At 43.8% G+C, this 24,957-nt stretch overlaps 1 protein-coding gene across 4 annotated transcripts in view; it reads right to left on the reverse strand.

The window, feature by feature from the left end:
- Nrp1 (neuropilin 1) overlaps positions 1–22,893 on the reverse strand; it is a 152,415-nt gene extending 129,522 nt beyond the window's left edge. For 2 of the 4 annotated variants that reach the window (XM_028767710.1, XM_028767707.1), the window contains exons 1-3: positions 22,694–22,893; positions 20,762–21,295; positions 17,040–17,214 (exon numbers count right to left, since the gene is read on the reverse strand). In XM_028767710.1, the coding sequence (XP_028623543.1) occupies positions 17,040–17,214; positions 20,762–20,834 (248 nt within the window). In that variant the 5' untranslated portion in view covers positions 20,835–21,295; positions 22,694–22,893. Of the gene's footprint in view, positions 1–17,039; positions 17,215–20,761; positions 21,296–21,663; positions 21,717–21,823; positions 21,848–22,693 lie in introns of those variants that run through there. The other 2 variants (XM_028767709.1, XM_028767708.1) reach the window with 2 other exon arrangements.
- Positions 22,894–24,957: the final 2,064 nt, after the last annotated feature.

Consider the following 24,957-nt stretch of genomic DNA (forward strand, 5'->3'; position numbering starts at 1 on the left):
TCTCCTCTCTTTCTGTTTTCCATGCCAAGAAATGTTCATCTTTACGAATTGAGCCATGACACAATCCTGAATCTCTTTGGTCAGTGTGTCCCATTTCCCACAGTCAAGTTCCTTTTTGGACATCGACTTGGAGCTTCATTTGCTGTGATAAAACACCATAACTAAAAGCAACTTGGGGAGAAAAGGGTTTATTTCAGCTTTCAGGTCTCAGATCACATCTTCTCACTGATAGAGTCAGGGCATGGACTTGGGGCAGGAATCTGGGGGTGGGATTTGAAGCACTGACCTTGGAGAAACACTGCTTTCTGATTACCAGCCATGGCTTGCTCAGCCTGCTTTCATATACACCCCCAGGATCATCAGCCCAGGGATGGTACCACCCATAGTGATCTGGGTCTTCCCACATTAGTCATCAAGATGCCCCCACAGGCTTGCTCACAAGATTTTCTGGTGGGGGCATTTTCTCAATTGAGGTTCCTTCTTCCCAAATGGCCCTAGCTTGTATCTAGGTCTCTAGACAGCACAGATGCCTCAACCTGAAAACTTTAAAAGTATCATGAAATGCCCAAAACATGGCCTGCTCTTACATTTTCAGACTTCATGTGTCAGACATGTCATTATTCTGGATATAAAGACAGAGAAATACACATGGTAGCCAGCCACCCAACTTCTACCTCATTCCCCGCTCTGCCTTTGTTCCAGCTCCCTTGTACTCCTTCAGAATGTACCTTTCTTTCTGTTTCTACCACTGCTTGTCACATCCAGAAATGCAGGGGTCCTTTTACTGGAGAAGATGAAAACAAAAAGGAAAAAATAAAGCTTTTCACCCACCATTGAGTTATGAATATTTATTGTATAATTATCATTGGGCTTGGCTTGAGTTGGGAGAAGAAGAGATTTCCTAAGGTTTCCTTTTGTCCTTTTTGTATAATTTGAGTCACTTGAACAGTCTGTAAAATGGTATTCAAGACTATAAATAAACCCACATGAAATCATGCCTACTGGCTGTTCAGTCCCCCCACTAAGGGATAAGGCCTGACCAGGTACACCCCAGGATGGAGAATGAAGGTGTTGGCTGAGATAGGATTCTGCCAGAAATGAGGGGAACTGCAGTTAAAGCTAGTCATTAAGTAGAGGCAGGAGATAGGGAACAGGCATACCCTGGCCTTGCATAGAATTCAGGAACTGAATGTACATGGACAACAAGAGTGTTGAAAGTGAGAACAAGGGAGGGGCTAGTGGCTCTAGACCACCAGCAACCAGAGACTGTGCAAACCTCCCCACAAACCCATGCCTCAGGCAAATGCTTGTCATAGACATCTGTTTAGAACATGTATAGGTTCCAGGGGTACCTGTTCTGTTACCTGAAGACTGAGATAAGGTGACCAGCAAGTTGGAATGGCATGGTGGGTGCACAGAAGAGGGATCTGGAGGTGGTAGATCTCTGTGGCAATTTACCATGTCTTTTAGATAGCAATGTCATGAAGGAAGAGATGGTGGCTGTTTTGATGTGTGCTCTCTCAGTACAATGCTAACTGGTGCTTTGTAGGTAGTCCATAAATTGTTGAGTGAGTGAGTGAGTGAGTGAGTGAGTGAGTGAGTTACTAGGCTAAAGATGAAATTTTCAGAGGAAGAAACTTGATGTCCAAAGACATGTTAGCAGCAGCAAGGGGGTTGGGGGAGGAAATGCCTCAATCACCTCCAAGTTCCAAGTTCTCAGGTCTGGGGTTTATAATCATACCTATTTTTCCCCCAGGTATGTGCCTTGATGAATGCTAAACAGTTCACTATCCATTTTGGGCTTGTATAGTGTTCAGTGTATAAACCACACACAAGACAATATGGAGAAGAAACACAAGCAGTTTCATTCTCAAGGTCTGATTTGAGAAAGATGTGACATATGAGAGAATACAGGCTTTATAAATACCATGTTTTCCCTAATTGACACTGGAAGTAAGCTGGGTAACTTTTGATGTCAGTTCGTTGTTGATCATTGAGTGAATGAAAATCTGGCTCAGAAGGACCACAAAGAGGAGAAATGTAATATCAACAGGGCCTGTTTCCATCTGCATCCTGCGTCTCCAAGGGCTTGTGCTGTGTTTCCTCAACCAAGTTTCCTATCAGCTGTTGAACCGTTAGCAGGAATCTTCCGTCTTGCTTGGAAGCATGTTTGTTTAAATTGTTCAGATGTGCCTAGGCAGATGTGCTAAGGACACACTTGGGAAGACAGCAGGTTTTAACCACACACCTGTCCTTGTTCAGCCTTCAGCAAAACATTCCATCTTTACGTGTTTGAGTGTTTTTTATTTTTAAAATGGGCCTAGTACAAATAAACAATTTCCTGGGGATGTGTGAATTAACTGATGGTTAAAAAGAGCTTCAGAATGCACTATCAATGCTAAGTCAAATTATGAAATTGTACCTTTGCAAAAAATGCTATTGTGGGAATAAATGAATCTGAACATTGTATTTACAGTGTGATTCGTCTCTGAAATAGAATATTCATAATGGGCCTCAGCGGGCTACAACAACGTGCCATCTTATCTCCTGTTGATAGACCACAATCTCGGAAAATTGTTTTCACAATGGCATCTGAATAAGCCCCTTAATTTGAGTCTGTTTTACAAATAGATACAGGGCTTATTACATAGGCTCTGCCTCAGAGACTCAAAGAGTGAGGTGGGATTCATTAACAAAATCCCTGTTGCCATTCCTTTGTATTTTTTTTCCAGTGTAATTTCTACTCTTTACAATCTAATTGTAATGTTTTGTTGAATGAAAAGATAAAGTAAAAGCTACTTTTGTGGTAGTGATGAAATTGGAGTTTAGGTTAATACCAAAGCTATCAACTGCATATTATGTTAAATTACACCTCCGATTTGGCTTGCGCTGCACACTCCTTCTTGTGATTTGCTGTCTGCAGATGGCATGTACCTCAGCAGCAGAATGAGGATGGTGTGTACCCCCGCAGCAGAACATGCGAGCCTACTCCCAGTTCTAAACAATTTTTGCTCAGAAGCAGTGCGCTCACCCACAGGCTAAGAATCACTAAAGACTACGTGCAAAAGTCTAAAGCAGGCAACTGTCATGTATGAATTAGGGTTAGAAAACTGTCACATGTGCCCATGGAGAGGAACCTGAAGGTGGAGAGAGGGGTGAAGAAAGGTGATGGTACTTCCTGTCAAGCACTGGTGTGTTAGCATACAGTAGGGTCATTGAAGATTTGGGAAGTTTTGATCATTAAGAAATGAAAAATGTTTGAAGAGACAGGTATGTTTACCGTAACATGGATCATACATATAACATGGATCAATACATCAACTCAGTACATGGGACCCCTTAACGTGCACTATTTCTGTGGGTTTATGTTCCAGTTTAAAAACAGAATTCAGGAAGGAGGTTCCTAAGGACCCGCCCCTTCCCTGAGGATCTGTAGTTATTTGTGGTTGCTTCAGGAGGGAGTGGCATTTTCTTTAGTGGTGTAGTGATGGCAAGTTGTCCGTGTGCCTGTAAATAGCATCTCACCCATGCTCCTGTATGTAGCCCTAAAGAAACTCATTGAGTCACACAGAGAGTGACATGAGAGTAGAAGATGAATTATTTGGGAAGAGGAAGGGGATCAGAGGGAATGGAAGGTTGGCAAGAAAGGGTAACATACATCATATACATATATATCATATACATACATATACATACATATAAATCATATAAATCATATGCATATATATGTGTGTATGTGTATCAAAATATATAATATAGGTGTATGAAAATGTCATAGTGAAACAAGCTATTTGTACAATTAACTGTTAATAAGAATAGAGTTAAAAGCAAGTAAGGAGAAAAGGCAAGGATGAAACAGCAACTAAACAGGAAACAAAAGCAGAGCTGTGACCATGAGGCATCTGAGAATGGCAGACTTGCTCAAGACTAGGCCCAGTACCTAGGAGGGAGTTCATATACTCATGACAACAGGACCTGGGGGAAACAGTGCCCTCCTACATGAAGCCAACAGGGCTGAGGAAACCAGGGTTCTTCTCTTTTTTTCCCATCCCAGGAACCAGATGTACAGAACCAGGAAACCCACAACATGTAGCTCATAGAGGCTGAGTGAGTTAGTCACACTGTATATTTACAACATTCACACCACTAGCTAAGCATTTCTCAAGAGAATGACAGACAGACACAGAAATGCCACAATATAGAACAGCTGAGGATTTGACAGGTCATGTTTTGGTTTCTGTCTCCATGGAAACACAAGTCCCACATCCATAGCTCTCTGTTATGTAGCTGCAGATGTGTGTGTGGGGGGTTATGGTGACACTGAGGCTGAGTGTATCTGGGTTTTTTGTTTGTTTGTTTCTTTGTTGTGGTCATTGATTTGTCTCTTTCGAGTAGATACCAGAAGCATCTGAAACCATCCCAGGTGGAGACACCAAAGAACTAGTGAGAAAGAACCTTTCTGGGGCTGCAGGGACTCTTTGCTCTTGTAGGTGGAACTGTGCACCTGCCAGTTACTACACTGCTACAGAAAGGTCGAGGTGTTATCCAGTTATGTCAGTTACACCTGTAATCCCAGCACTTGGGAGCTGAAGTCAGAAGGGCAAGAGGTCAAGATTATCATAGGCTTTACCTCCAGTCTGAGGCTGTCTTAAGCTACTTGAGATTCTGTCTTAAAAGAAAGGGTGAGATGTGAACCAGGGTTCTAGGGTTCACCTTAGGAAACATTCCAGCACAGCCATTCTTAGGGCTCACTTAGATTCTGTTCCTGTTATTTCTTTACCCAGGATTCAGGGATTCCATTTTATTGGTTGGTGTGAGCCAGTAGCCTTTTTGTTGGGAGTGCACATCAGGCCACCTTCTCTAACAGAGATGCTCACATCCAGTGCATACAGCTGCCAGATGGAGCAGAGGCCCTCAATTATTTGTGTTAAATTTATGCAAAGGTGGTTTGGATGTGAGCCCAGACATGAGCCAACAATACACAAGGATGACTGAAAGGCACACACAGGCAACAGGGCAAGAGAGAACTCTGATGTGTCTCAACAGAGTAAATATGGGGAAAGTGCTTTGGGGAGGCTGAGGCAGGAGAAAGGAGTATAATGTGAGTGTGACAGAAAAAGGTTAAGAGAGACTGAAGGCACGTGATTCTGAGACATTTCAACTGGCAAGACTTAGGGAACAAGCATAGACCACAGGACATACGGCCCAGAGACTCAAATTTGGGGAAACAAGATGAAGGAACAAAAAGAGAAAATGTTGGCTTGGGCGGTATAAAGTGTAATTCTTCCTTTATGGAAATGAAGTCTTCTAGGCAGGCATCATCCAGAAAATGGGGCAAAATTGGATTCCAACAAACCAGAAAGATTTGGAATTAACTAGGCCAGGTGGCTGAGATCAAAGAGGTTCTTCAAAAAGAATTCAGAGCAGCTGGAGAAGGCCCAGCCAAGCCAGTACTACAACACAGAAAAGTGGTTGCCATGAGATAGATGAGAGGAAGAGATGATTGTATTGATGTTGAACAAAGAAATCAGGTCCATCAGATGAGAAGATGGCTCAGTCAGTAAAGCGCTTGCCTCAAAAGCATGAAGACCTGAGTTGGATCCCACCATTCATGTCAGAAGTTGGACATAATTCTAGTGCCTGAGAAGAGGAAGGTGTTGGGTCCCTGGGTTCCCTGGCCAACCAGTACAGCCTAGTCAGTAGACTCCAAGTTCAACAAGAGACCCTGTCTCCAAAATAAAAATGATGGCCCTGGAAGAATGACTTTGGAGGTTGACTTTTAACTCCATATACCATTGCACACACATGTGAACAACTCTCTCACAGCCACACATAAAATAAATTAGGATCATGTAATGACCAATAGTCTGAAAAGTCATGGAGGGTAGCATTTGAGTCAGTAGAGAGCAGAATGGACCTCTGACTTGCAGCTGGTGCATACACAACTCCAATCAGTGAGAGGAAAGCTCAGCTTTGGGAAGGCTGAAGCAGGAGTCCCCAGAGCGGGTCAGAATACATACTTAAAGGGTGACATCACCCAAGACAGAATTCTTCTTTTCAAGGATGAGAAAGTCCTACAGAGTCCCTTTGACTCAGGAGTTCCCACCAACAAGGAAAGCAAATTCTTTCAAGATGGACTCCCAGCCACACCTGTGTCATTTCAAATGAAGTGAAGTAAAATCCTTTTCAGGCATTTCAGGTATAGTTCATGTCCTCAACATCGGGTCATAATGGTGATCTAGGAACAAGGGCTGGTCACCCCATCTATTATCATTCCAGGGACTCCCTGAGAACGTGCTCTTCCAAGATTTTCCCTTCACCACTGAGGAATCTGCTGAAATTAGAAGTGGAGAAAGGAGATGGGAAAACTAAGGGATGTAAGCAAGTATTAACAGGGGAAGGGATGAATGTGTGAGTTGCCTCTTAAATACTAATTTCCACAGTACCCCTTCCCTGTGAATGTATGGTACAAAAATCCATGAGACTACTCTTGGTCACAATGGTTGAAATGGCTTGTCCTTCCTGCAAAATGGCTCCTGCCTTGAGATTTAAGCACTGGCTAGTTCACTCTCTGAGCCAGGCATGTTTCCAAGCCCTCAGGGATACACAGGACAAGAAACACACATGTTTTTATTATCAAGTGTGTGATATTGAGATACCATCTTCCAGGAGGCATTCTAGCAACTCCACCCGTCTGATGTTTAGAACCTGATCAGAGCCCAATCACTTTTTCAAGACCATGGAGAAAAATTCTTGGTGCTGTCTCACTGCAGGTACGCACGACTCTGGAAATATTTGTCTCCTCCCAAGGATGTGGATGTTATTGTTTACAGTCTGAACTTATTTTAAGGAACAAAACCTGCGGATGCACTTCCTGCCCAAGTCATACCTAGGCTTTATTTAACATTTGTCTTGTATCCATCAGCACTGTGTTCCTGAGATAGGGTAGGAAGGAAGACTGCACACTTCCAGAAGAAAAGAGGCCTCAGTGAGGTTCACTGAATCTCGTATCTATGGGGAAAGGCATGGAAGTTAGAAGTTAGAAGGGGACTAGCTGGGAAGATAATGCGCGAACAAAGACCCATTATCATCTATAACCAATATATGATACTTAAATAATTGGAGGACTGGCAAGATGATTCAGCAGCTAAAGGTGCTTGTTGGAAAACCTGATGATCTGAATTTAATCCTTGGAACCCACATAGTGGTAAGGGAAAACTGACACTTACAGGCTGTCCTCTGGCCTTCACATTCACATCACGACAGGCATGTATCCACATACACATACATATAAATAAATGCAATACAAAATTTAAAGATGAAGGAAGCTGTGCCTATGAGATGTCCTCAGACTTCACAGTAAGCAACCTGGTCTATTGTTTCATCTCCCCATGTACACAGGCTGGTACTGTCAAAGCGGCATTGCTAACTGTGCTATAATCACACCATTCACATATAATTGGGACCCAGCCCATATGAACTGTCTCCTGTCTCGCAGATGGGAATGAATGGCTGAGGGGCAATTATAACCCTTGGCCTCAATTCTCACCAGAGCCTTTCCTCATAGGGAACTGACAACACGGTCCCCTGGCAATCAGGAATCCCCAGCTCTCAATAATGAACCTGCACATACATCAGACATGAGGTGAGAAAGCTAAGGAGGGAAACAGAAAATATGCCTTGAGACTGAACCAACATACACAGTGTATTGCTCAGCATGGCCAAGAACCATGGACAAAGAACTTGGCATTGGGAGAAAGCCACCAGAGGGAATATAAACACTAAACAAATAGTAGAAAGAGGCACCTCAATAAAGGAGTATCAGACCAGAATGGCAAAGCAATAGTGAGGGAGAGGGGGTGAGTGCCCAGATTGTTTGATTAGTTGGAATTTGCCATTTTTGTGATCTGCCATGTTTTCCAAAGAATGATCATCTCTAGAAACTAAAACTTTTACTCACTCCATCATTCTATCTTTTTCTATAACCATATTTAGGAAATTAATGTCTACTTCTTCAACTTATCTAAGAACAAACATCACCATCCCTTATCGAGATCATGTGAGCACATTCCTCATAGTGGGGCTCTGTATGACCATCTTATCTTTGTATCAAGTATGTTCTGAGTTCCATTTAAAATGGGAAACTATACTTTTGAAGGTTTTTAGATTGATTTTTTCCCTAAGACTAAGACTGGTTTGAATCACGTTTCTGTAGTGACTCAGCCCTTAAAGCACCTGTTCTGTTTACAGTATCTGTTTATGATAGAGTCAGATGAGATCTTGAAATGTTACATGAGAATCCTGGCTTTGACCATCTCTTCATGGTCTTCAGAAACTTAAGATTTGTGGAATGAGACATCAGGAGGGAACTGGAAGCTCTCCTGTGACAGGCCAGCCTGTCACCAAAGTTGTAGGAAACACCTCTGTCCTGATTTGGCTTCTTGTTCAAAGTATCTATCCAGATAACAACAAAATACTTTATAGGGTCTGTTTTTTCTCAGAAAACCCCTCTGTCATAGGAAGCAAATGCCTGGGCAACCATTCTCCCCTAAGATCTTCCAGGGCTACAGTGGAAAATAAAAGTATAAAGCATGGTGAATGGGGAACTATGAGGAACTTTTAATGACATCTGCCTGAAATTAAGTAAATGTATAATGTTTACAAGGAAATGTGGCCTTTTTACTTGGGGTCTGGAACTAAATATACAGCTGGTACCTGGAACATCCATCTAACCACCAACAGTATAAACTCATGCCGTGCCTGGCCTGGCTACCAGATTTGGGCAAAGATTATAGTAACATGTGCTTTGTGTTCAGAAACCACCAACCAAAGGCACCAGAATTTAGACACCTCCACTATGACCTTCATTCCTAACTGATAGCAACTTTGGGCAGAGTAGGAAATCACCAATCAGCCCTCTGCAGGATTCACAAGTACTTTAAATAATTGAAAAGCTCAATCTTTGAATTATTGGGTTTATATTTAAGCATTTATTTGCAAGAGGTGGTTCAGGGAAGACAATGTTTGGCAACAGTTCAGAAGTCTTTCACACCAAGGGAATGGCCCAAATGTACCTTCTGCTGCAATAGCAGCAGTTATGTTTTTGATATAACAGGTGAGTATTTGGGCATTTAATGTGCACTTCTCTGACTGCATGTATGTGGTGTTTAAAACAGGTGAGAGGAAGCAGTGAAATCTCATGCCCAGAACATACATAATCAGGGCGAAGCTGTCAAAGTCAGAAGCAGCCAAGTTGCTCCTTTATAAGCAATCTATAGTGATGTGAAGGAGAGGACTAGGGAATTGGCTCAGAGGGGAAAGTGCATACAATACAAGCTTGATGACCCAAATTTGAATCCTCAGCCTCCATGTGAAAAAGCTTAGTATGGCTGAATGGGATGGGCAGAAACAAGTGGATCCCATGCACACATGAGTATACATATGAAGAGGAGGATAAAAGCCATGTTGAGCAAATAAGACTCTGTATTTACTACCACATCAGGATGGAAGGAAGCTTGTTATAAGGCCAACATTTCCTTAGTGGACATAAATGTTTTTAAGTAATTGAGTTGACAGGAGCCAAGAGATGATTGGTGGTTTGTTTGCCTCTGTTTGTTTAAAGAATGTAGTCACTGTGAGCAGACACAGTGCTTCCTGGGCTCTCTGTGAATTGTCTGCATCATTTCAGCCAGACGACAGCATTAACTGACCTAGATCCTAGACACAGGCCATCTGAATACAGACTAGCTGGATGCCCATTCCTGTGAGGAGCTAGATCAGCTAAGTCACCACTTGTCATATTCAGGTCTACTGACAAACATCCAATTAAGAGGCTTTTGGAACCTGATCCGAACACTAACCCCCTCCTCACCCCTGCCAATTATCAGCGTTGATGAACAGGCAACTGCAATTAGTGAAGTTTATCTTTTACTCTCCTTGTGCACATGTTCTTATGTGTGCTGTTGCTGAGGCATGTCAGTATTTGTGTGTCTACCAAAGGACAGAACTGAAAACACACACATACAAAGCTGGAAGCAAATGCCTGGTCCTTTCTCAGGCTCCTGTCTTCCCAAAATAATTCTAGTTGGGAGCACTACAGGCTTGTTGATTCAGTGTGACACAATTTCAAGTAGCCTACTCCTTTAGCTTCTAATAGAAGTTGGGTTTGGATGTGTGTGTACACATGTGCACATACATATAAAGGCTAGAGCTTTGATTTCAAGTCTTTTTCATTGTTCTCTATGTTCATTCATTCATTCATTCATTCATTATCTGATTGTGTGTGTGTGTTAGGTGTGTATACAGATGTGTGCCCATGAATCCAAACAGAAGCCAGAAGAGGTTATCTGATATCTTTCTCTGTCTTTCTCTACTTTATTCCTCTGGGACAGGCCTCCAATTTTTGGCTAGATTGGCTCCAAGAATTTGCCAGTATCTGTCTCTCCACTGCTAGGATTGCAAGGGTCTGCCTCCATTCTTAGTGTTTTTACTTAGAATCTGGCAACTGAATTCGGGTCATGAAACTTGTGTAGCTTCTTCATCCACTGAGCCATCTTTTCACCCCTAGCTGCTTCTTTTAGATCACACAAACATCTAACACAAACCTACCTTGTCACATTCAAAACACAACACTATCAAGTGTGAGTACTTATACTAAAGATAACAGAGAAAATCCTTTTTATTAAAGACCTTGTGTTCTGTTAAATTAAATCACTGCTAATGGAGAAAAGACTCAAAAGAAAGTAGAAGATTACTTGCCTGAGTAGTACTAGGGGTGCTGCAGGTACTGTCCAACAGTACCCAAGATGGCTCACTCCTACTTTCCCAAGAGCTGTTCACTTTAACTGAGCTTGACGGTACACCCTTCACATTGCCCATAAAATACAGAACAGTTACCCAAGATCAAAACCAGAAGTGATAAGATGATCCATTAAAACAAGAGAAGAAGAGCCAGGGAGACAACTCTGCTGGTACAGTGCTTACTGTACAAACATGAGAACTGAGTTTAATTCCCACCATCCATATGAAAAGCTGGGCCCACAAACCCAGTGCAGGGGAAGATGAGAGCGGAGGGTCCCTGGAACTCACTGGGCAACTAGTCTAGTCAAACTGGTGAGTTCCAGATTCAACTTGAAAAAGACCCTGCCTCTAAAATGGAGAGTTACTGAGGAAGTCACCCAGCAATTATGTTTTGTTTCAGCATGGGCATATATACATGTGCACACATACCTCTTCCAGCCTCAAGACAAACAAGAGAAATATTTTCCAAATTCCCTTTGCATAGAAAGTAGATCCAGATGGGAGACTTTGTGTTTGTTATAAGGTATCTGTTAATATATTAAGTAAAGATAAGATGTTTCCACATTAGCCACTGGCGGAAAAAATGAGCTGAGTTTTCAGCAGGACAGGACTCCTTATCAGAAGGGAAAGAGTGTATCTCTGTGTAAATGTGAATGCTCACATCTGTGTGTGTGCATGATGCCTGTATGTATGCATGCCCATGTCTGAGTGTGTCTATGTGTATGTGCACATCTGTGTGTCTATAAGTGTGTACATGCTCATGTCTGTTCAAGTGCATGTCTTTGTGTGTGCATGATGGTGTGTGTGCCCATGTCTGTGTGTATGTATCTTCATTAAAAAAAAAACTTTTGTTTTAGTCTGAGTGATGCTAAAATGTTAAATGTGAGATGGAGGGGCTTGTCTCAGATGTACTCTTCCTTTCGCTAACACACACACATAAACTCACGTCAATACAACACTAACACACATATACATACATACAATATCTATATTATACACCTTTTAATATAACCATCAAAACTCAAAATTGATGCAAAAATGCATGCTGAAAAAGGAAAGAGAGAAAAAAATGAAATCAGAAAGTATTACTCAGGGAAACAAAAATGGGACTTAGCCAATAAATGACTTTGTAAAATTATGTCATTTAAATATGTAAAATTACATAATTGTAAAATTATAAAATTTAATTTTCAGGGATAATCAGATTTTAAAAACAAAGAGCAGGTTAAGTTTTAATAAATGCGCTTGTATTCTTCTAAAGTAAATTGGATCACTAGTGTCTCCTGGCTTGTAAACAGGAAAATTTAAAAGTAGCAATAAGGAAACATGGTGTGACTTTGTTCATCAATCCTCCCTCCCCCAGATTTGACTATTATCTTTAGTTAATCATTGTGATTTCTATGGAGTTATAGGAATGAAAAGTTTCTTTAGCTGCATAGAATTACGTGCCCATCACTGGTGACGGTGAGAAGATGCAGTAGAAGTTAGAGAGAGGAAATCATCCTCATGAGTTAAAAAACCAAAGTGAAACGGGGCCTCGTCCATAAAAACTCCATTGCGCCTCTTTCTCCAGCTCCACCTTTGTAGGTTTTTTTCTTCTGCAGCCTTACATTCATTTTCTTAATGTTTTTAACCCAATGTCTGTGAAATTTTTATTGCTCCCCAGATAAAGACATCCGATCTGAATGTAACCACACACCTCTCTGCTCGGCAGTATTTGTCACAAACCATTATAAATTATCATGCTGATAGCCCGCATTGCTGGGAAGCCAGGGAAGTTTCATAAATCCTAACTACTCTGTCAATGGTATTCTTGTTTATTATACAGAAATAAAGTTTTATGAGACTCAAGATGTCTGCCTTTACCACTGAGGAAAGCCTTGGAGCAGTGAGTTCTAACCAGTTCAACAATTCCAATGTACAATGGACTTTTCTTTCTCAGAGATTCTCAGCTGTTCTACTTTTAATGGTGCTTTAATGCCTTCCAAACATACAGGATTTTGATGGTGTGAAAAGGAGAAATTAAGCATTTCTTCCATCTCCTCAACACCTTCTCCTCTCAGAACATTCTAGTGTTGTCTCATACATCAATACGAGGACATCCAGCTGGAAACCCTAGCCCCTTGTTATCCTTGAAGACAGATGCTCTGCTGTTCTGTTCATTGATTGATTTACACTACACCTTGTTCAATAAAAGAATGAAAGAGGTCATATTACCCTGGTTTCGATGCTTTCGTGTAATGAACCCAGTTGAATGGCTGCATGTTTTTTAAAAAAAAAATCTCAGCAACCACATCTACATTCATTTTCCCCAAGGACTAGCCACCATGAAAGCCTACCCCTTACTTTGTAAAGTAAGCCCACAATTGAATTATGAACTAGCTCAGTTTTAGCATCATTGACATGAAAAATATCATGATTATATCCTATATTGTCAGAGTCATATGATGGCTTTTACATAATTACAAACAAAACAATGAAAACTTCAAGAGATTTTTCCCTGCCAAACTGCTTGGCTGGTCTAATTACATGTCCAGCCCTCCCTCCTAGGAACAAGAAATGCTTCCTTGGATCTCAAAGATGTTTTTCTGCAACAAATGTTACAAACATTGATTTCTTGCTTGCTTTCTCATGGTGAAAGTTAACTGTACAAATAGTGGCAATTTCAAGAAAAAAAAATATGGGTTGTATTTATATGAGAACCAACCCCATTACAGGATCAATACATTTAGTTTGACATACGTTTACTTTCATATTTCCAAATGTTCTAACAATAACCAAATTGTTGATGTCACAGTCATGATGAAAATGTCTTGGTGGAGAGATTATAGCTTCTCAATGATTTCACATCAGCTCCCTCCCTTATTCCACTGGTAAGTCAATAGCATTAGCACAAACATCATTTTCCTGTCTTTAGACATATATTACAGCCAAAGAGGGAGAAATGTAAACTATCTCAACTAAGGGGAACATGAACAACTGGCTTGTTTTCTGAGACAGGGTCTCACGCATCTCAAACTTGTCTCAAGCCTGCTGAGTAGCTGAGGGAGAACTGGGAGTCCTGATATTCTTGCCTCTACTTCCCGGATGCTGGGATTACCAATGTGAACCACCATGATCTGCAGAGCTTCCAGGGAGTTCTTACATGGAGAGAGATAGGTGGTGTGCTGAACTCTTTCATAAATGTTCTCATACAGTCAGAAGACAAAACAACACAGGCTGTTTCTTGAAGAATCTCTGTGTGTTCCACCTTCTCAGAGAATTCTGAGCACCTGCAGATGTTGAGGCTGTGACTCTGAGCACATCTCAATAAAACAGCAGCACTGATTGCTACCCTCAATAGTGACCAGAAGCCATGTAGGATCTGGAAATATGGAGGAGGCCATGCTCTCCCTGTAACATTGTGAAAAGGGCCACTGTGGCCACACTTTAGAATGAGTCACAAAGGCATTTCCCATGAGCAGAATCTCCCTGCCCTCACCAGAGTGAGTAATCAGCTTTTAAATGTTGGTGGCTTCTTCTAGGGCAGGGAGTCTGAGCTGTGATGATTAAGAGATCACTTTATTCTGCAGCAAACAAATAAAACCCATAAAAAAACACCTCCCCTAATCTTACCACCACACAATCTTTATGGAAGCAATCTTTTCTTAAAGCTGTGTGTACAATGTATGTGTGTACATGTGCGTGTGTGTGCGTGTGTGTGCATGTGTGCCTGCCCCTGTCCCACAGTGAATGTGGGGAGACCTGAGGACAACTTGTAGCAATAGGTTTCCTCTTTTGACCATTTGGCTCCCAGCGATTGAATGCAGTCACTCAGGCTTGGCAGCAAGTGCTTTCAATTACTGAGCCGTCTTGCCAGCCCCTGATTGTCTTTTTTAAAGAAGAAATGGACAAAAAAGGTCATCCCCCACTCCTGTTACATTCTGCCCTGTATCATGACAAATAACCATGTAAAGTTTCCCATTCATCATTTCTCACAACCAATTTCTTCAGGCAGACTGTGCACACATGTATTAATATACACATCTCTGTGTGTGTATGTGTGTAAAAGCACTATCTACACATAACAGTTTATCAATTAGCGTTGCTCCCAAGCTTCTACTGCAGGATGCCCTGGGCTCAGCATACATCAGCTCTCAGAACCATTGCTGAATACCACATCCCTCTTCTCCCCCTGTTTTGCAAGTGTATATGGGGTGACATCACACAAGATGTTGGAAACTGTCCACAGTGGAACGTTCAAGGCTTGAAAATGAGCAAAATCACAAATCAGGGCCTGATCTGCTTCCTCCTCAGAGTGGCTGATGAACATTTGTTACCACAGCACCTCTGATGACTAGGATTACTCAGAGCATTTAATTCTGTTACACAGTTACATGGTCATAATTTCCTGGTCAGAAATCGATAAACGTGAGCTTATTGAAATCTAAGAATATTTTATTTTGAAAGGAATCATGTGTTGCCAGAGTTTCTTGAAAATATTTCCTATAGAAGTTTAAACACTGTCAAGATGTAAAAATATATACAACACCACAGTATCTAAGTTATCTACACTATTAGCACTGTAACAATCACCATAAAGAATATTAATAAGCTGGGTGTGGCTCATTGATAGAGTCCTTACCTAGCATGCATGAAGCCCTAGGTTTGACCCCCAGAACTTTCAAACAACAATAAAATTGAAACAATGCCCTGAATTCTAGAAGGCACTCAAACATTCTATTAATTCTACGAGAGACTGAAAGTCAGTCCATGGGTTGGGGATTAAGCTGCCCTCAGCTTCCCCCCCCCCCAAAAAAAAACCCATAAAAGTCAATCCAATGCTGGGACATGGATAAGCTGGGATCAGAACTCAGTCCTGTACGCCAATCATTCAAAGAGGCATCTTCTGTTTATGGATTTCTGCTAATTCACTGGACACTAGCAGGTTGAATAAAGTAGATGCCTTGATATCCTAACTATAGAAAGCTGGTTGTCACCACACCACAAAATCAACAGATTTCTGAGTCCTTTGTACAGGTGGAAAGGTTTTCATATCACTCAGTTCTCTACTAAAGAATAAAAGGATGCAACAGAGAAGCTTTCATCATTGTACAGACTTGCATCATGGCTAAGTTCAAAGTAAGAACTGGCCCATGTCTTCATTAAGATTACTATTCAAGCTCAAACTGGAGACTGAACTCCTTAGAATGCTTGAGAGTGAGATCATGTGGATTATGTGGGCAAGACATCAAGAGGTGGTCCTGGATGAGGAGAGCTTCGAGCTATGAAGTCTTCAGTAGTCTACCTCATATGATGCAAAAGCAGAAATACCACATCTTCAACCAGGATTTCCATATAAAGAATAAGGACATCATTTAGATGCTCTCTACAGTAAAATGTTATTGGGATAATGAAACTTGCCATAGACCAAATATTTATTAACTTTAAGTTGAAAGAGATAGACAGGTGAGACAGATGAGCTCTAACCTGATATACGCCTAAGTTCTCATTGCATTTGTGCATTTTAAAAAACCATTTTCATAAACAATTAACCTAATACTTAAAACTCTTGCTTAAGCTCAGCACAGTAGCAAATGTCTATACTTGGGAGGCAGAGACAGGTGGATTTCTAAGCTCAAAGCCAACCAGAACTACAAAATGAGTTCCTGGACATTTGGGGCTACATAGTGAGACCTTGTTACAAACAACCAAACAAATCAATCAAACAAACAGAATAGCAACAATAACAAACCCTCTAATTTACCTTATATACTTTTTGACCTCGCTTTTTTCATGTCAAACTTGATATAATATTTCAGATCAGAGTGCTGGGGAAGCCCCTACCATAGAGCTACAGTCCCCAGCCGTGAGAAATACAGTTCTAAAATCATTAAATGAGCCACAGATTTGTTTAAAAAACACCCAACTCCACCATCTGCAGATCATGTATACTGGTGACCCACAATACTTAAGAAAACACAAGCCTTTTCTCAAAACCCTTTCCAGAAAGAACCACACACCACACGTTTCTTAACAAAAGATTTCCCAAACCAAACGTGTCAACAGAAAGAGGACAAACATTTAAACACAACCTGACATATTGGGTGAACTCAGCCACTTGTAACTTCATTTCCACACCACTGACAATTGAGCTCATCTAAGTCCGGACCCGCTCTTTTACTTTCTCACACTCAAGGCACGGATACTCATGACCACTAGATGGTGCTGTGGTGCCCTGTTCAAACTCCCTCACTTACTTGCAGTCTCTGTCCTCCAAATCGAAATGTGGGTTGAAGTTGATCATGATTCTCTGGTAGGGCTCCGGAGCTTGGATTAGCCATTCACATTTCTCACTTGGATGGTAAGAATTAGGGTAACCGGGAGATGTAAGGTACCCTGGGTTTTCAATTTTTATGGTCCCGCCACACTTGTCTGCAACAAAAATGACATTTTAGCATATCTCTCCCCTGCAACCAGTTGAGTCTTCTAGCTTTACATACGTACTGACAATTAGCAAACATTCTGTCAGTTAAGAGAGCTCCAAAGTGCCTCCCACAAGCCCTCCATGCGACCCTAGACACAAAGTACACCACACCACCAAGGAACACTCTTTAATCTGTAGGAGCATGACTTTTACAGAAAGCCTACTGTGATCTGAGATGCTTTTCCCTCCCACCCAAAGTTCCTTCCAAAGAAAGAGGTCTTCTAGCATTAAAAACATTAAATCCCCTCAATTGATGTTAACACAGTCCCCTGGGAGCTCCTGCTAGACTTAATTATCTTCCAAGAAGTGTAATCACATTAAGGAACAGCTCTAAGTGGAAGGTGCCTAAAAGATGCTGTGCCACTCCTTGCAAGTGGCTTTTTGATGATAAGCCTGGCCAGTGTCATTGACCAGTGGGGACTGCCTTCCAGGACTTTGATTGGCCTAAAGCCTAACCTCCTTTTGTTGTTGTTTTATCTGCCTGTAAATCTAAGTGATTTTGAGTTATCTCTGCTTTTGAGACTCAAATCAACAGAGAACAAAGTGCAGCTGGTGATGCAGAAAGAACTCGGTTTTACTTATCCAAGTTGCTCAGCCTTGGAGACCAGATCAAAGCAATGGGGCAGAAAGAAAAATAAATAGCCACACGGCATTAATTCTAATTACTAAATGTTAGGGGAAGCCCCGGCCACTGAGGTCTGGATATCACAGATGGTGAGCTACATTTTCACATCCCGGGAAAGAGAGGCTTTCCAGTCTTCAGCCTTTACTGAAAAACAAACCACCATCGCGACAAAAACTCAAATGCTGAAGTGACTTTCTAATAGCTAAATAAACCAGACGCTGGGCTGGTTTACAATTCAGCATAGATCGCTACTGTCACTCTCTATTATGGGTTTCACACAAGAGAGCCACAGCCTGCAAATGCCACCCCATTTATTGATGCTTAATTTTAGGCAATAAAAATTTGGTGCATAAACTATGTAAGAAGTACAGGTATGAAACATTGAAATATATAAGCCTATCAATCAGAAACATCCAGTAATGGTATATATAGATTTTAATATTACATCTAATAGATTCCCTGTGGAAAGAGAATGGCATTCTTTGCTCTCAGCATGAATTTATAAATCTACGGAATTTTATTACAGGAAAACCAGGTCAAATGGAAATGAAAGATGAAGTGCACATCAAAAATGCATAAAGCTACATGCATTACAGAAGTCATTTCCCATAAATTAAAAAGAAGACAATATAAATTATGTTGTTTTCTCCAATTGCTAGATGTTTCTGGCTGTTTCTTAGACTGGAGGGGGTTGGTCCTACAGATTGTCTTCCCATTGGCTTTTAAAAGCTTTAGATCTTCAAGAACTGATATTGCAACCAACGCTCAGAATCTCAGCTAATGATGTTAGCCAGCTCAGTGGTGTGATTCTGCGGAAGCTCTGGCATTATTTTATTTTGTGCAGAAATCTTGGAGAGTGACCCCCCCCCAGCTCATTAAGTCACTTCAGCTCTGTGTAGCCACCATGACATCTGTTAGGAGAGTGAAATAAAACAGTCGACAGATAGTCACTTCAGAAGACAGTGAGGTGGGGTTGGTACCACACCAGGGCACTTTAATCTGTGACTTCTGAGAAAGTGACAGTGTAATAAGATAATGTGGACTGCTGGACTCCCACACTCTGTTCAGTCTCTCTCACACTTGATTAGGAGAGAGCGATTCCTAATGACTGTGGACCATTAGTCCTAAATAAGGTTAATGAATTAATTTAGTAGACACTTACTGGGAGGAGGTGGATATGGTTTTAAGAGGACTACAAGCTTACTGAGGCACGTGCTGGCCCTGGCCACCTCAACCATAGTAATAGGGTTTCAGTTGAGTGAAGTTCAGATTCTCAGCATTCTCCACATTTCTGCTAAGAAAATTAAAAAGTGTGTGTGTGTGTGTGTGTGTGTGTGTGTGTGTTGTTCAGAACAACACAAATCTTAATGCTCTTCATATTGGCTATCATCTTTTGGGTACCCAAACATAGCTCTAACCCAATGTTGTTCTCAATCTGTGGGTTTCGACCACTTTGGCAAACCTCTTTCTCCAAAAATATTTACGTTACGATTCATAACAGTAGCAAAACTACAGTATGAAGTAGCAGCAAAAATGATTTTATGGTGGAGGGGAAACCACAACATGAAGAACTGTATTAAAGGGTTGCAGCATTAGGAAAGTCGAGAACCACCGCTCCATCCTTAGGCATTATGAAGGATAACGGTTTGAGGTCTAAACATTTGAGTTCTTTTGGTTAGAGGAAAAAGATATTTCATCTCCTGCCAGAGTATAGAAGCACTCCACCAACTCAGGTTCATTAACAAATTGAACTCCACATTCATGATTTTTTGAGTGTTTGGCTTCCCTTCCAGGGCATATAGGAAGATGCCGCCAACTCGAATTCATTAATAAATTGAATTCCAGCCTTGTTCACAAAAAATTTGCATATCTTTTTCAAACACTGCTTGGTACCTGTTGGGGGAGATCTATAGTTGAAATCACAAAACCTGGGGAAAGCACATTAAGGAGATTAACTTCTATCATAAAGGAGTGATTTAAATTCTTCCTGGTAGAGACCTCCGCTCAGCTCTTATTAAAACAATATACCACAATAAGTAGTAGATGCACTTTTCTCCTAATTACTTTGATTGAAATCTAAGCCAGGCAAAGTAAACATTTAGCTATTAGTTAATAATAACGCCGAAGATCTACTGTTCCTATCAGCCCTTGCCTAGCCTTCAGTACCTTTCCAGGGGACGTGGAACACATTTGTACCAGATCCTGTTTTAAACACACTCTTTAGGTTTCAGGGCACTGTTTATACCCAAGACTGCCTTTCATTTACTTAACAGTGAAAGGTTTTAAAAGCCAACTGGAAGCTGCAACAGGGTTACGGATTCTCAGATACGCTGGTACCTAGCACTGAATAGATCCAAAGCCTTTATTGACAGTGCGACTTTCATTCATACTTCAGACTGATCACAGACGGTTTACAAAGGCAGCTGAGAGTTCCAGCGCCAAGACTGACCGCTATCTCTCGGTGTCGCCCACCAGAGGAAACCGAGCAGGGGTGTTTCAAGGAGAACCAGGAAGTCCTCCCGGTGAAGTGTTCATTAACTCTCAGCAGCCATCAGATTTTTGAAAGGGAGTCTCATTTAATTGCCTCTGGGAGGAAACATTATTAAGATAATTGGTGTGCTGATCTGGGAAGGTAGGTAGCTCTGCCTCGAAACAGAAATAGGAGAAGCCAGCAACCAACTAGAGCAGGGGGCCGAGGGCTTGTGATCCTCCTGCCCCAGACGCCCTGACTTCCCCGTTCCTTGCGCAGGCAAGTTTCCTGCGCCCGGCAGCCGTGCGCGCGTCCCACTGCTGGGGCTGGAACCCCCTCGCCCGAGGGGACCTGGCAGCCCGGGGCACACCGGTCTCTCCCGCCTCTGGCTGTCACTTACCGCTTCGGAAAGCGCCCGCCAGGGCGAGGGCAAGGGCGAGCGTGGCGCACAGTAACGGCAGCCCCCTCTCCATCCTCCTTCTCCAAGCTAGTCCCCAGGCAGCCGCGGGAGAGTACGATTGCGCGGACGAAAACCCAGCAAGCGAGAATCTTAACAATCCGAAACGCTCTTAAGTCCGCCTAAGAACCATAAAATCCTCAGCTGGTCTTGGCGGGGAAGGCTAGCGGCGAGGCAATGCCTGATTTCGCGAGAAGCGCGTCTCTTTTTGTGTCTCAAGTCGCCTGCATCCTGTCATTTAGCTCCGATTTCCTCTCCCTTTTCCCACACTTGTTCCTCTTCCAGGAGCCACTGCCCGGGCCATGTCTCAGGAAGAAGAAGAAGGAGGAAAAAAAAGAGGGGAGGAGTTGCGAGGAGGAGGGGAGAGGGCGGGCGACACACCAAAGCCAATTTCTAGAGGGAAAGAAAAAAAAAATCCCGCTTGATTCTGGACGGTTTGGAGCCGAGGAGCTGGCGCCCAGAGGAGGTCCGGGTTGTCTGCGGGAAGGAGAGAGAGCAATGAAAGGATGAGCGGGAGAGCGAGGACTTTCTCCACTGGCACCCGCCTCTCTCTCCGACCTCCCCCTCCCTCCCAGATCCCTTCCCTCGCTTCCTCCCGCCCCCTCCCCGCACAGCTCTGCCAGTGATTGCCTGGCTGGAGATTCGGAGACACAAGTTTCTCTCCGCGTGCTTTCCCGGTCGGTCCTCTGGGCTCCCCCATCCACCCCACCTCTGTGTACCCTGCTGTGCTCTCCGCGGGAATAAGGTCACTGGGGAGCGGGTTGTCTGCACTCATGGCGCAAGGACACGTGTGTGTCAGGAGGTACAGTACTAGTGGTACCAGCCCCAGTGACCGGCTAGTCTACCTTGACACCCCAGGATTGAGCTAGGCTGCTCCTGAAGGCGAGAATCCCGGAGCCAAGGAGTTCCAAGAGCCCGGGATTAGCTGCTACTTCACGGAACTCCAAATCCCTAGGCACCCGCGCCCCCGGCTGCGTGGATCGCACAGCCAGTCTCCGCTTCTACCTCCTGGGTGCCAGCCTGAGGTTTGTGGTGGGAAGCAGCCAAGCGCTCCAGGACTCTCCGAGTAGGGCTACAGACAAGAAGAACGCCTAGTTGTTCTGGGAGACAGGCTGTTGAGCCTAGAGAACTGCGACCGTGTCTCTGCCACGTAAAGCATAGGCAGACCTTCTTGGAGCATGGAGCCTAGTTGCATCCGAATAAGGCCTCCTCGCTGTGCATAAAGGCGAGACTGGGTACACGATCCCCCCCATTCCCACCCTGACGCTGCAGGCTGCATTGTTCCCCGAGATTTGGTGCCCTCTCCTTTGGGGTTATATGAGCCCAGGGATGGATGGTGGCGCGCCTTTCAGCTAGGGGGCAGCCGCCAACAGTTGTAGACCAGCCACGTAGAACTCCAACAATCTGAATCAGGAGTTGAGGGGCCCACGTCTATACACCCTGAGGGAAGGACAAGACTGACCAGGACCCCTCATGTGGGTGACAGTATGATCTTTGCAAGGGTCTCCTAGTGCCAGGTTTAGATTACAGGCAATTGTGTCTACAGGTCCTCCAGCTTCACCAGCTACCCACAGAAAAGCTACCCATGCCTGCATTCCAGGCGTCTGCCCCGTGGCCCCCCCCCCCCCCTCGTCCCCCACGTCGTCCGGTTCCATCTTCGAGGGCTTTCCGAGAACTGCAGCAGGTGGCGTTAGGCTTATGAATAGCAAGGACACCCAGGGACTTAAACTGGTTGAGGCCTCTGATCAAGTACGTATATCGGGCTCAATGCCCTCTGAAGGAGCTGGTGGATAAAGTGAAAAGGTCATACTCCTTCTGGGAAGTGGCATTTATAGACAGACACACTGCCACCACAGGCACACCACTGACTCCTACCTGGTGCACGGTCTGGCAAAGATTTAGGAATGCTGGCAAGGAGACTCTGGTCAAAGGTTTTGGCTGGAAAAACTAGGGTCAGTCAGGGAGAAAGGACGCCCCGGTCACTGGTGCCCTAGGACAGGACTCTGCGCTGGGTGTGTGGGCTGGGCACTGAACTGAAGCTTGTGCGTGGCGTGGATCTCCAGCCTCGGCTCCCGCGCAGGACCCACTGGCTCCAAAGTCCAGCCTTCTTTCCAGCCCTGGTTACCGGGCCCCGCCTCCAACGCAGCTTCTCCCTCCCCGCCCCACCGCTACGCCACCCCCGCGTGCAAAGAGCCAGTTCCCGAGCGCCTCGGTTAGTCGCCACTAGCTTTCTCTTTAGTTCTCCGACCCTTTGGAAGTCCGGGTGGGTTGGGCGTGCCAGAAGTCTGGGAGTCAAACGCCTGAGTCGAGCGGAAGGGGCAGTCGCGAGGCCGTTGGCTCTCTTCAGGCAAGGTCTAGGCGATAGCCGCGCCCAGGGCAGAGCTTGGGGGAACGAGAGTGGCAGCGGTGGCGGAGGGCGTGGGGGGAGGTAGCTATGGGGTGGGGGAGGGCAGCCCTGGCGATCTGCCACCCGGAGCGCGTGTCCCCGCCTCCCTACGCCAGGCGTCTGGCGCATCCTTGCCAATTCCAACTGTGTTGGGCAAGCCTTAGACTCAGGGTGACCCCGAGCCACCCTGGTCCTGGAGTCCAAGGGACAGGCGCCTCGCAGGACTTGGCGAGTCGACATAAAAGGGAAACCAGGCCAAAACTGTGGAGATCCAGATCCTTGTCTCTTTCCGAAGAGGAACCCTAATGCCCGGCTTGCCCAGAGGAAGCCGCATTTAACCAATCTGCCCTGGGTCGGGTGAGCTAAGGGGCACACGTGGAACACTTGAGAGATCAACTGGTGGCCCTGGGAGGGACAGTTCCCTATACCCAGAAACAAGGAGAGGGGAAGGGCTTTTGAAGCTTGGGGGACCAGTGAAGGACTCCTGGTTTTCTGGCTCAGCTCCTAAGTTCTCTTGATAGCTTTTCTTTAACCGGTAAGGCATGCCCTGTGTGACATACTTAAAACTCTGTTTCTCATTCTCCAACACTAGGATTATCTGAAGCTTTCCTAGATGCCTTTTTTCCCCCACAGTGGGTGCTTCAAAATGGAGCCCAGTCACCCTAATTAATATTTGCAAGATATTGCGTTGGTATACTGCTAACTGTTCTGGCTAATAGCCTTTTCCTGTGCCATTAGGATTCCACCAAGGAGAGACAGGCCGTTTCAGAGACCTGCAATTCTCCACCCAGGGAAACAGACTGGCTTTATAGGAGAGCAAGTGTGAGACAGAGGAAGAATTTGGCAGTATTCCTAGCTTGATTTTATTTTGGTCTCGTGCAGCACACATTCTTCTTCTTGATATCACAGATCTGCCTAGGAGACAAGGCCTGCTTCCACCTTCAGGTGATTTATCTATCTGCTGCCCTAACTGTGTTGGAAAAAGGCTGTCCGTGGTCGGTACCACCTCAGGGGCTACTAAGGATGAGGCCTGTTTGAGCATGGCCAGAATGAACTAACTGGGTAGAAACACCCTGCTTCTTTTACCAAGCCACATCAATTTGCTAGAAATAAGAGGAGAATCATTGCTTCCAGAAGGCCTTTGGAGCCATGGGGATGGGTACAACACGGGAATCTCAGTGTAGCTCAAAACCAAATCAAGTGCAGCTGAGATTATGCGTTGTGCTTTTTTTAAAGTCAAACCTATGGCTACAGAAAAACAAAGAATTCTTAGGAGCTAACCAACATCTGACATGGAACAAGAGAAACTTAGAAAGGGTAAGAAACTGATTTATAACCACATTTGGTGGTATGGGGTTGTGATCCCAGCACTCTGGAACAGGAGGCAAGAGGATCAGGATTTCAAGGTCAGAGTGAGTTTGGAGGTCAGTCTGTGCTACCTGAAACACTATCTTCACAAAATAAAGACATTAAAAAAAAATCCCTTTGGGTCACGAGAGATGGCATTGTGGTGAAGGGAAGGTTCTGCTCTTTCAAGTTCAGCACCTACACCGGATAACACAAGATCAACTGTACCTATATTTCCCAGGGATCCAATTCACTCTTCTAAACTCCACAGGCACTTCCACTGACATGGATATACCCAGACATATGTATACACAGTTAAAATAGTTTAAAAATTGTAAATGAGACAGTTCCCTTAAAATGATACTTTTCTGAAACAACTGTCATGGAAAAGTTGTCTCTCAGGCTC

Source organism: Grammomys surdaster, unplaced genomic scaffold, assembly GCF_004785775.1.
Source record: "Grammomys surdaster isolate TR1022 unplaced genomic scaffold, NIH_TR_1.0 181, whole genome shotgun sequence".
NCBI lineage: Eukaryota > Metazoa > Chordata > Mammalia > Rodentia > Muridae > Grammomys > Grammomys surdaster.